The 12,614-nt window shown below is 40.1% G+C and overlaps 1 protein-coding gene across 5 annotated transcripts in view; it reads left to right on the top strand.

Annotated features, from left to right (window-relative positions):
• GNB1 (G protein subunit beta 1) overlaps positions 1 to 12,042 on the top strand; it is a 38,904-nt gene extending 26,862 nt beyond the window's left edge. For 3 of the 5 annotated variants that reach the window (XM_058039251.1, XM_058039248.1, XM_058039250.1), the window contains exons 5-12: positions 245 to 351; positions 723 to 786; positions 2,476 to 2,638; positions 3,425 to 3,491; positions 5,574 to 5,775; positions 7,206 to 7,422; positions 9,412 to 9,523; positions 10,306 to 12,042. In XM_058039251.1, coding sequence (XP_057895234.1) covers positions 245 to 351; positions 723 to 786; positions 2,476 to 2,638; positions 3,425 to 3,491; positions 5,574 to 5,775; positions 7,206 to 7,422; positions 9,412 to 9,518 — 927 coding nt within the window. In that variant the 3' untranslated portion in view covers positions 9,519 to 9,523; positions 10,306 to 12,042. The remainder of the gene's footprint in view (positions 1 to 244; positions 352 to 722; positions 787 to 2,475; positions 2,639 to 3,424; positions 3,492 to 5,573; positions 5,776 to 7,205; positions 7,423 to 9,411; positions 9,524 to 10,305) is intronic. The other 2 variants (XM_058039249.1, XM_058039252.1) reach the window with 2 other exon arrangements.
• The last annotated feature ends 572 nt before the right edge of the window (positions 12,043 to 12,614 follow it).

The raw sequence follows: 12,614 nt of genomic DNA on the forward strand, positions 1-12,614 counted from the left end.
CCCAGATCAAAGGTCTGAAATCCTAGAAGTCTAAGAAGATAGGACCTAAACAAAATTTCTGGGAGTGTTTGTAAATGCAATAGGCTGCTTGTGTGGTGTAATAAAGACGTGCTACTTAAAATTACATAACTTGTGAATGGAAAAAAATCAGTATTGAGAATGTGGGGCTGTGGGAGCTGTGTGTGAGATGTTATTTGAGGGCAGTGAAGGGAGGAACTGAGTGTGTGGCCTTGTCCTGTCTCAGATCACAGCCAATATCGACCCCGTGGGGAGAATCCAGATGCGCACCAGGAGAACACTCCGGGGACACCTGGCCAAAATTTATGCAATGCACTGGGGCACTGATTCCAGGTGGGTGCAGAGCTGCCTCAGGGGCTGCATCTCTCTGCAAAGCTGGGTGCACGTGGAGTTAATAATCCTGAGAGGAGTCAAACACTGAATGCCACCATTTTCCTCCATGTTTTTGTAACCCAAGCCTACATTTGATGCCAAAATCCCAGTCCTTGTCTACTAAAAATACAGTAATGGTACCACATGGGTTCTGAGGAGCTGTGGAAATAAAGTAGATGCCATTATCAGTTGTCTTTCTTTTCCTTTTTTTTTCCTTTTCCTGATTAATTTAAGGAGAAACTAAATGCCACAGGTTTCATTCTCTTTCCTTTTCAATGTTCATCACCTTGGCTGCCCACAATGATTGTGTTTCCCTGCTGTTTCCTCCCTAGGCTTCTAGTTAGTGCCTCCCAGGATGGCAAACTTATAATTTGGGACAGCTATACTACAAACAAGGTAAGGCCAGCTGATCCATTGCTGTGTAATTCAGTTGTGAAAGCATCAGGAGGAACTATTGCCCATCATCATTTTGGCTCTATTGCTTTCCTGGTCCTAAATCCAAATTTTGAATTCTCTAAAACAATCAAGTTGTATGTAAAGAACACAGCAGTGTCTTCAGTGTGTGAAAATGTGCACCACAAATGGAGAGCAAGGAAAGACTTCCTTCTAAAGAATATTTTAATTTGTTTTAATACTGCAGGAAAGTGATTAGCAGTGAGCAGGCAGTGATGAGCATCTTGCTCCAGAAGGGGCAGAGATTTTGGCATAGGCAGATGAATTTGTTGTCTGCAGTGAAGTCCTGGAAGACCTGACATGTTCTAATGAGTCATCTCTTGGTGGCTGCAATCACATGAGGCAGTTCAGGACTACTTTTACTTTCATTTGACAGTGATTAGTATTTACTGATCATGGCCACTGTTCCAGGGCTGGCAACAATTCCCGTGTAGCTCCTTGTGGTTAAGTTGACAGAGCTGCTTTAGTCTGATTTTATTCCAGATAAATTTTCCTAACTTGGCTGCTCATAGCATTAAAATCAGTGTTACAGTGCATTGGAGCAAATGGCATCACTTTAGTAAAAAGTTAATATAATATGGTTTGCAAATTAAAATTAAGCCCTCTCATTTTTACCTTCATCCTCATCCTTTCACCCCAGCCTGCAGGTAAATGTCATCTAAATTACTGTGACTGCTCAGGATGGTGAAATCATCACTGCATCCATGATTTCTGTATTGATATGTTCAATTCTTACATCAATGCTAATTAATCCATGCAATATTCTTTTGGCAGTTCCAGAACACACTTGAAGTTGTCATCAATTTGATCTTTGCCTAATGATAAAATAAAATGGCTCAAAGTGAATATTCCAAATAGTAGAGACTTTTGGAATATTCTAGACTTCTTGGTAGGAGACTTCCAAAAATGAACTGGTTGTGGTTTTAGGACAGGGTTGGGGTTTTTTAGCTGCTTGTTGCTGCAGGACCACTGATTCCTGGCTGTTCCTCTGCTTCTAATGAAATTTTTCCTTAAGAAATCAGGCACATTGTTAATATTGCATGAAATATCACCATAAGTCTAAGACTAAAGAATGTATGAACAAATTTAAGGGATGAACACAATGAGTTAACAAGACAAAACAGGTTTAGATTCTATAATTATCTAAAAAAAGTTCTTTGAGCAGAGAATGACAAGGAACCATGGGGTAGTTATTTAAATGTGAAGCTTGATTGCTTGCAGTGGGTTTCCAAAGAAGGATTTAATGGCAGTGGCAGCAGCGATTTCCTTACTTGTTCATTCACAGCATCTTAGCCTGGAATTGGCACTTTTGCTGACTGTGCTTGGAAGTCAATATTTTCCTGAACCTATAATAAACCAATAGTAATCAGAGCACTGAAACGAAATTGTTCAGTTTGGACCAAAATTGCTGATGGCACTGGAATGAGGAGAAGCAAATCTGAGGTTTTATTACGTCACTGCTTGTTCTGACGAGCCCCATATGCAAGTTACCCTCAAAATAGTTCAACACTCAAACAGCTGTTTTATTCTTGCTTCTGTGCCAAAAACATGATCCTGTCTTGAGGGACAGGTGAAAAACTTCTTTTTGAATGCAATTTCTGCAGGTGAAGTGCTGACCTGTCTGTGTTGCAGGTGCATGCCATTCCCCTGCGCTCCTCCTGGGTCATGACTTGTGCATATGCTCCCTCTGGCAATTACGTGGCTTGTGGTGGGCTGGACAACATCTGCTCCATTTATAACTTGAAAACTCGTGAAGGGAATGTCCGTGTCAGCCGTGAGCTCGCTGGGCACACAGGTGGGTGCTGCTCACAGTTACCTCAGCACAGTGAAAATCAAAAAAAAACTCCTTTAAACATCATTTCCTAATTGCAATCTACTTCTTTTCTCAGGCAGGAGCTTAGCTGCAGACTGCTTGGTTTTAAGTATTTTTAAACAGTTTTTCAGCTGTAAAATGGAATAAAAACTTAAAAGCTGGAAGTTGATGTTTGCAGGTTTTCATATTTTCTGCTGTAGTTTGAATTCTGTGCTTTGTGAAATGGAGGTGGTTGGCAGGCAGGCTGATTCTGTAATCAGAGTGCTTCCACTGATGGTTTGGCAGATGGGATTTCAGGAAAAAAGATGCTTCAGAGCATCCAGATGAACTTCTTTGGTTCTGTTGGGAAACATCCAATGTCCATGCTCAGGTCTGTGTACCTACCAGGAATGCATTTTATTTTGCTCAATGGTTTGATACAGTTGAGGCCATCAGCATTTGTTGCTGCTGGATGAGACTGAGATGATTTCCTTAGAAAGTTGGGTGTGTGCAGTGCAGGCTCACTGGGATCCTGCCCACCTTGGCCAGTGGATTCCACACTGGAATTGCACATTTTGTCCCCCTTCTTCTGCTTAGGTTGGGGTGGTCTCTAAAGAGCCAAACCACAAAAATATTGCAGATTCCCATACAAAAATCATCTGTTGCATTTTAGGCTCTCAGTGTGTTTTGCTGCAGGTCCAGGAGAGGAGGAAGCAGCTTATTAGCAGACCAGTTTGCCTTTGCAGGGTAATCTCTGGCCTTATTTGTGCACCTTTCTTCTGTTTCCAGGCTACTTGTCCTGCTGTCGTTTCCTGGATGATAATCAGATCGTCACCAGCTCTGGCGACACCACTTGGTAAGCTGGGACATGGGGACAGCACTGCCAGAAGGGCTTTTCTCACCCATTTTCTGTGCCTGAAGGAAACTTTGTCCTTCAGGAACTTCATCATCACCCTCAACACTCTGGTGACACTGCTCAAATGTCACTTTGTGCTGGTAATTTCAGCCCTGTGAGCTTTGGCTGTTTCCTTGTGCCCATGTTCTGAAGAGCCTGACCTAATTCTGTGTAAAGATGTTCTGGGAAATTTTCTTCCTGTGACTATTTGGTTTTCAGAAATAACTGTATTAGCCTAATGATTTTCCTCAAAACTCCTTTTGTGTTCAGTATTTATTACTCAAACAGTCATGTTTGGATATTTCTAATACAGAATGTAGCTAACATTGTTATTCAGAAGAGCTCCTAGAAAATATTCTCCAGTGACAATAGCTGGGTTTTTTGAGGAGAATGTAGGTGTATATCTTCATAAATACTGGCTTCTGAACTAAAAAAGGCCTCCATCTTTTTTTCATGGATTTTTCTATTATATCTATTCCTTAAAAGCATTGCAGTTCTCTCAAGGAGCAGCACTTAGAGCAGAGGTTGTCTAATAAATACCTGTCCTACACAATGCCAGTCTCTCTGAATGCCTGATTCTGAGAAGCTGTGCAATATATATGAGATTAAAACTAAAAAATGTTTCTGAATATGTGTTGGTGTTTAGAGAACCCAGTAAACTCTAACAAAATGGGAGGGTTTGTAGAAATGATGCTCTTTGTAAGAGAACACAGCTGCTTCAGGAGTTGTGTAGTAATTCTGCAGCTGTCCTTGCCATCACCTCAGTTCATCAAAGGACTTTATCAAAGTGCAGGCACATCTTGTTTACCTGGTTTGAACCTGCTGCTGCTGGCTCTGGTTTGCTGAGAAATTACAGAAATTAAAAATCCCAACTTCCTAAAGTGTTTAGGCTTCTTCTTAAGGAGGTGATAATGTTCTTTCATCCTTTTATACTCTTAATTATCACTGTTGTAGTGATTTGGCTGGCTTGCAACTTTAAGATCAGACATAATTCACAAAGTTACTCATCCTCTGTGAGTTTATAAAATGAGAAATGCTGGCTCAGCTTTTGCTGTGGCCTTACCACTGTTGTTTAATTGAAGCTGTGGTAGTACTGGATAGCAGCCATGGCAGAGAACTTTGGGATGAGCAGCCCTCAGTGCCAGTCACCAGTTTTTTCCATTATTTTTCAATTTAAAACCCTCCCAATGTTTTAAAATTAAGGATAGCTTTAAGGTCTTCTATGCAAAATTAGTCTACAACATCCAAACCAAAAATATTTATTTCTGTTGTCAGGATCAATGTTATTAATACCTGAATAAAAAGCAGTGATAAAAAGACCCCATGAAGGAGCACAGATGTGTTGATTTTTGTACAAATAGTATACAACAGCCAAATAATTCAACCAAAAATGTTTATTTCCATTGTTAGGATCAATGTTATTAATACTTGGGAGTTTTACCTCAGGAGTGATAAAAGGACATCATGAAGGAGCGCAGACGTGTTGATTTTTGCACAACTAATTTTTGCACAATTAATTTTTATGCAATTAATCTGCAACAGCCAAATAATTCAACCAAAAATATTTATTTCCATTATCAAGATCAATATTATTAATACTTGGAGTTTTACCTCAGGAGTGATTAAAAACCTCACAAAGGAGCGCAGACGTGTTGATTTTTGCACAATTAATTTTTACACAATTATTTTTTGCACAAATAATGTGCAACAGCCAAATAATTCAACCAAAAATATTTATTTCCATTATCAGGATCGATGTTATTAATACTGGGAGTTTTACCTCAGGAGTGATAAAAAGACCTCACAAAGTAGCACAGATGTGTTAATTTTTGCACAATTCATTTTTGTACAATTAATCTGCAACAGCCAAATAATTCAGCCAAAAATGTTTCTTTCCATTATCAAGATCAATACTTGGAGTTATTAATACTTGGAGTTTTAATACTTGTTATTAATACTTGGGAGTTTTACCTCAGCAATGATAAAAAACCTCACAAAGGAGCGCAGTCGTGCTGATTTTTTCCTCTTGAATGATTCTTTCAGTGCTCTCTGGGACATAGAAACTGGTCAGCAGACAACCACATTCACTGGGCACACTGGAGATGTGATGAGCCTGTCCCTTGCCCCCGATGCCCGGTGTTTTGTTTCTGGTGCCTGCGATGCCTCTGCCAAGCTGTGGGATGTCAGAGAAGGAATGTGCCGGCAAACCTTCACCGGCCACGAGTCCGACATCAACGCCATCTGTGTACGTGCTGCTCCCTCAGCTGGGCTGCTGCTCTGCAGAATCACCAGGGAGATTGTGCCCAAAGTCTGGGGGAGTGGTGGGGAGGACTCCATGGATGTCAGAAGTTAATTAATCACTTTATTATTCTATATTATTCTATATTACATTACATCTAAACTGAATCTGCCCAGCTCAACTGCCTAGAATCTTGTGACTGTCATCCAGCAGTCCTGACACACACACACACTTGGTCCTTCTGGGAGGAATGATGAGGAGGACTCCATGGTTATCAGAAGGCTAATTAATTACTTTATTATGCTACATTATTCTATATTATATTACACTACATATAAGCTGAATCTACCAAGCATTTAACTGCACAAAATCTCATGACTGTCATCCAGCAGTCCTGGCACACACACACACACACACACTTGGCCCTTCTGGGAGGAATGATGATATCAGAAGGCTAATTAATTACTTGATTATATTATATTATTCTATATTACACTACATCTAAACTGAATCTGCCAAGCATTCAACTGCCCAGAATCTCGTGACTGTCATCCAACTGTCCCAACACACACAGACTTGGCCCTTCTGGGAGGAATGATGATATCAGAAGGCTAATTAATTACTTTATTATACTATATTAGTCTATATTATATTATACTACATCTCAGCTTCCTAGGAAAAGAATCCTGGGCAAGGGGATTTTTCAGAAAACATGAGTGTGACAGTGCAGCCTTTAGTTTGCTGTGGTTGTGTGATGCAGAGGGGTTCAATCTGAAACCATTTGTGTTTTTATTTTCCCCGTGAAGTTCTTCCCCAGTCACAACGCCTTCATTGGTCTGTGATTGGTCATTAACTAAAAACAATTCACATGAAACCAATGAAACAATCTCCAAACACATTCCAAAGCAGCAAAACACAGGAGAAGCAATGAGATAATATTGTTTTCCTTTTTCTCTGAGGCTTCCCAGGAGAAGAATCCTGGGCAAGGGGATTTTTCACAAAATATCAGTGTGACAGTGCAGCCTCTGGTTTGCTGTGTTTGTGTGATGCAGAGGGATTAAATCTGTGTTTTTCTTCTCCCCCATGAAGTTCTTCCCCAATGGGAAGAACTTTGGGGAAGGTGTTGGTCCATGATTGGTCATTAAGTCAGAACAATTCACATGAAGCCAATGAAACAATCACCTGTTGGTAAACAATCTCTAAACACAGTCCAAAACACAGGAGAAGCAAATGAGATAAGAATCAGAAAACATGACTGTGACTGCAACCTCTGGTTTCTCCTCCATGAAGTTCTTCCCCAGCAATAACGCCTTTGCCACGGGCTTTTAATTTTTTTATTCTGTTACATTTTTATTTTTTTATTTCATTAAATTTTAATTTGTTAAATTTTATTTTATTAAAATATTAAATCTATGTTTTTCCTCTCCCCCATGAAGTTCTTCCCCAACGGCAACGCCTTTGCCACGGGCTCGGACGATGCCACGTGCCGGCTCTTCGACCTGCGGGCCGACCAGGAGCTGATGGTTTATTCCCACGACAACATCATCTGTGGCATCACCTCTGTAGCATTTTCCAAGAGTGGCCGCCTGCTCCTAGCTGGGTATGATGACTTCAACTGCAACGTGTGGGACACGCTGAAAGCTGACAGAGCAGGTAAATGGAGCTGAGGGTTGGGGATTTTATGGAGTTCTCACCCCTGGAGGTGTCCAAGGAGCTCCTGGATGGGGCACTCAGTGCTGGGGACAAGCCACAGGTTGGACTTGATGGCCTTGGAGGTGTGGTGGTGTTCTCAGGGGTCCTCAGGATGAGAGGAGATGAGAATCTTGACTCCGTGTTTCAGAAGGCTGATTCATTTTATTATATATATATATATGTAATTTATGATATATTAGAAGAAAATTATCTATTAGAACTATACTAAAAGAATAGAAGAAAAGGATTTCATCAGAAGGCTTGAAAAGAAAGGAAAGGAATAATGATAAAATCTCGTGACTCTCAGAGAATCTGAGCCAGCTGACTGTGATTGGCCATTAATTAAAAACAACCACATGAGACCAATCCCAGATGCACCTGTTGCATTCCACAGCAGCAGATAATCATTGTTTACATTTCATTTCTGAGGCCTCTCAGCTTCTCAGGAGAAAAGATCCTAACAAAAGGATTTTCCATAAAATATGTCCATGACATTGGTGGCCTTTTTCAGCCTCTGAATGTGTGACTCGAGTCTCAGGCACAGATCTCAGCACTCCCTGTCTCAACTTCAGAAATCTGAAAACTTCTTTAGGCTGCCCAGTGATGGTACAAATCCATTGGAATCCTGCTCAAGGATGGATGTTGAGAGCAGGATGATTGCCATTAAAAACAAGGCCTTGGGGTTCAGGGATATTCTTTTTTAGGCTTTATGGCTTTGTTTATGCATTAACTATTCAAAGCAATTCAACATGAATGTTGCTATTTATACACAGGAATTTTTTTCCTGGTATTTGTAGCAGTAGTTGTAGAGACAAGCAGCAAAACAACAGAGACTGGAGTTTATCTTTTGAGGAAACAAACATGAAATTCATGGTCCAAAGATGAAGAGAATTTAACTTCAGGTCTTCAAAATGAAAACTTTTGTTGGAAAAAATGTATAAATTTGGCTATAAATGTTTCATTACTCTGATCAGAACAGGAGATGAGAAAAATACTTTTTGTATTGAAATGTTCCAAGGCTTCAGATTGCCAGGCAGATTTGGCCCTTCTGATATTAAACACTTCTATATTTTCTGATAGTGGCACTTCTGTGTTAAACACCTTTGTGGTTGTGTGTTCAGTACAAGTATTTAAAACTTCTTGGTGCTGATTTTGTTTTACTGAATTGCAGCACTTCCTGTTGCTGGTGGGAGAATGAGGAGAGTCCTGTGAGCACTCTAATTCATGTAGAGAGATTAATTTCAAGTCTATCAAGAATATCTTGGCTCAGTGCTGTGGACTGGAAAGCTTGAACATAATTAGGTTTTCTTTTTACCTCCTTGAAACTGTTAAATTAAAGGGGATAGAGGAAAATGTTGTCTCCCTTAATTTTTCTGTTTAGTGTCTCAATTCTTTCTTTTAATGGTGCTATAATTGAATTGTATTAGATCTCCATATTGACAAATGGATTGTATGGAGAACCTTGTGAATGTAGTAAGAGAAAATTGGATGAAAAATACTTTGGAGTTCATAACACAATTCAGTATAACTTCTGGTTTTAAAATAAAATTTTTTGCAAATATGAAAATTTTGTAAAATTTAACTGAGACCAGTTCAGACACATTATCACTGTGGTGAGGGGCAAAAGCTGTGCAGGGCATGGTTACAGTGAATTGTCACAATCTTCAGGGCTGTCACTTCACAGCTCATGGGACACCAGTAAAGGTCATAATAGGGGGAAAATAGAAGGAAAATTTTGGAGTAATGCATTTACTGAATTATCCCTTGAGAACCCACCCAGCTCTGCCCTGAGTCTGTGCTTATAAAACCAAAGGCATTTTATAATTGCAGCCCTGTTGGTTCAGGATTTCTGACTCTAGAGCTTGGTTAACCCAAACGTGCTGTGCTGTAACTGGAACAGACAGGAAATGACCCAAACAAAGCAATTTATTGTTGATTTCTCATTCCCAGGTGTCCTTGCTGGTCACGATAACCGTGTCAGTTGCTTAGGTGTGACTGATGATGGCATGGCAGTGGCAACAGGGTCATGGGACAGCTTCCTCAAGATCTGGAACTGAAAAAGGTGAGTGCCCAGCTCCTTAAGGCAATTTTGGGGTCCAGAATGCTTCTTGCCAGCAGTGCTGTTATTGGGGCTGATCATTCAGGGTAGTCTGAAGCTGCACCAAGGGAAATGCATGTTGAAGAAAATTTTACAGAAAGGATGATAAAGGTTTTCACAGAAAGGTGATAAAGTTCCGGAATGGCTGCCCAGGGAGGTGCTGCAGTCCCCATCCCTGGGTGTGTTTAACAAAGCCTGGATGTGGCACTGGGTGCCAGGGCTGAGTTGAGGGGTTGGGGCTGAGTTGGACTCTGTGACCTTGAAGGTCTCTTCCAACCTGGGGATTCTGAGAATTTGGGGGAATTCTGTGAATTTGGGGGAATTTGGGGAATTCCCAGGAACTGGGGAAATGGTGGAGTCACCATCCCTGGATGTGGCACTGGGTGCCAGGGTTGAGTTGAGGTGCAGGGGCTGGGTTGGACTCAGTGGTGTTTAAGGTCGCTTCCAACCTGGTCATTCTGTGAATTCTGTGAAATCAGTGAGGAGCAAAGCCAAGCAGTTGGGAGGTTTAGATCACCATTACTTTAATGCATGGCATTTGGGGGTTTAGATGGCCATTACTTTAATGCACTCACTGACATTTTTCTGAACGTCTATTTTGAATTACCAAACTTTCCTGTGTGGGTTTTTAAATAAATAAATATCCTTGGGGAAAGGGGGGGATAAAATAATGCCTGCATGTGCCATGGTGGGGACAGCAGAGTTTGCCACTTGTGTGCAGTTTCTCAAAGTGCAACTCTCACCAGATGTTTCTGTGTGCCAGAAGAGCAGCGGACTCCAGGACTGGAAGAAGTTTCCAACGGTTGAAAATGACAAAGATAGCATATCCAATCCAACCATACTAACTTGGACCCCCATCCTCCCCAACTTCAAAGGGCAAGATCTTTTGCGTCTCCTGTTGCTGAAATGAAGAGCACAATTACCTTTCCAAGAAGAATTTCTGTGTTGTAAGCAAAATGAAATTGTGCATTCCTTTTGGGACCATTTTTTTTGTCTTGAGAATTTAAAAACAAATGAAACACTATCATAAAAAGCATGACCAGAAAATAAACTTGAGCATAATTGTGAAACAGTTAGCTTTCACTGTAGTTTCCAAGTTGAAGTTAAGGACTTTATCTCACACACTTGCAAATTTTAAAGTCATGTTTGTAGCAGGATTTTTTTCAAGTTTCCTTTTTAAATACATTTCCTTATGTATTTAATTGAGCAAAACAAGGGAGTCCTAGCCCAGAGCACTGGGGGTTGTTAACGCTGTAAATTTAGTCCCTAATTTTTTTTATTTTTATTTTCTAGTATCACAGATAATTGTTGCACAAAACTTGGCATATATAGGATAATGTTAAGCAGTAAGGTAACCAAGCACATGCTGTAAAAGGTAATGAATGCTTGTTTAAAGAATCCTTTCACCTTTTATGGATTACAAATGCAATCCTTGGTCCCTCCTGCCCCCCCTTTTTCACCACACTGATTTTTTTAATCTGTTTTGGTTTGTCCACTTGGAAGGGCAGTTTATATATCCTAACACTATCCTATAAGTCTCAACAACCAGGAATCTCTGTTTTCAAAAGAGACCTATCCTACACTTGGGTATCGAGTCAATTCTTTGTGTATGAAATGATGTACAAATCAATGTTTTGAAAATAATGATCTTGAACTTTCTAAGTTAAACAGAAAAAAAAAAAACCTTTTTTGATTGTTTGCCATATTGGGTGGGTTTACTCTTAGAATCGCATGCTGTAGAAATGCTAAAAAGTGCATATTGGACTAAGTCCTTAGATGTTTTTTCTTTGAAGAAATAACCTGTTTAAAAACTGTAACCATTGTCGCTGTATTCATTTATTGTTGCTACTCTGTGCATAAATCTATGAAGAACTCCAGTACAAAGCTATGCACGTTTTGGAGTAGCGTGATAAGTCACTTTTTTTTTTTTTAAAGAATAAAGAAAAAAAGAAACAGCCTGTTCAAACAATCGCTGTCAAAGATTCTGGGGTGTGGGAGGAGGGAACCTAGACCATCTTCTTTATAAATCAGTTCCTCACAGCCAGTTCCTCTTGCAGGATGAGTCCTTTGCATCTGATCAGAGTCATTTTTGTAATGAGCAGGTTTTCCTGGCTTTCTTTTCAAATAAAATGTTAAAAGCAGCAGTGTTTGGACAGCAGATTGTTCTTTCCTATCTTCTCACTGTATCCAGAAATGCTCCTTCCTAGCAGCAGTAGTAGCTTTTCTCCATTTTGTTTTTTCTGCAACATTCTGTACAAAAATGTGCTGTAATTGTGCGTTAGGCCTGGATTTGGCATAAAAGATGAGTTCCCTCTTACTCTCTTTCATGAAACTACTCTGTAGAGCTTTCTCCACGCCCTGTATCCCTCTTCACCTTTTGTATTTAATTTTAAAGTCAGTGTACTTCAAGAAAGCTGGATGCAAGATAGATACTATATTAAAATGTAATGTTATTTAAGATGTAATAAAGCAGTTTGACATGAGTTTGGACTGATCTGTTTTGCAGCTTCTTGTTCAACGTGCAGAACATCTTCTGAGTTGTGGAATAAACAGAATAAACACACAGGAGGAGGGAATGCTGGCCCCAGAGAAATGGTTTGGTGGTTTTTCAGTGGTTAATGGTCAGTTATTGGGCAGAGAATGCATTTAAATTCAGAGAGCCACTACGGTTCAGGAGGTGCACAAAAAATACTGTGTGCTGTAGGAGTGGAGCACCTGAAGGGGGAAATCAAAGCAAAATTAACTTCTTTTAAAACTTTTGTGTCCTTTATTAGGAAAAGACTTGAGTGGTTCCTGCCATGTGAGGATCTGGCCACAGCAGCTCTGGTGGCACTCTTAGATTGACAGGGTAAGAAGTCATTTTCATGCTCAGTAGGAACAAAGTCTCCAAGAGGCAGAATTTTATCTTAAAAATTTATTTAAAGCATTGTTTTATACCCAGAGAAGCAGATTTGTGCAATGAGGTGTTAAAAAGCAGTTGGTTCAACAATTTGGTATTGGTTGACTTGAGGGTTTTGTGGTTTTAGTGGGTAAAGTCCCATCTCTTGTTTTATCT

Source organism: Melospiza georgiana, chromosome 22 (assembly GCF_028018845.1).
Source record: "Melospiza georgiana isolate bMelGeo1 chromosome 22, bMelGeo1.pri, whole genome shotgun sequence".
Lineage (NCBI taxonomy): Eukaryota > Metazoa > Chordata > Aves > Passeriformes > Passerellidae > Melospiza > Melospiza georgiana.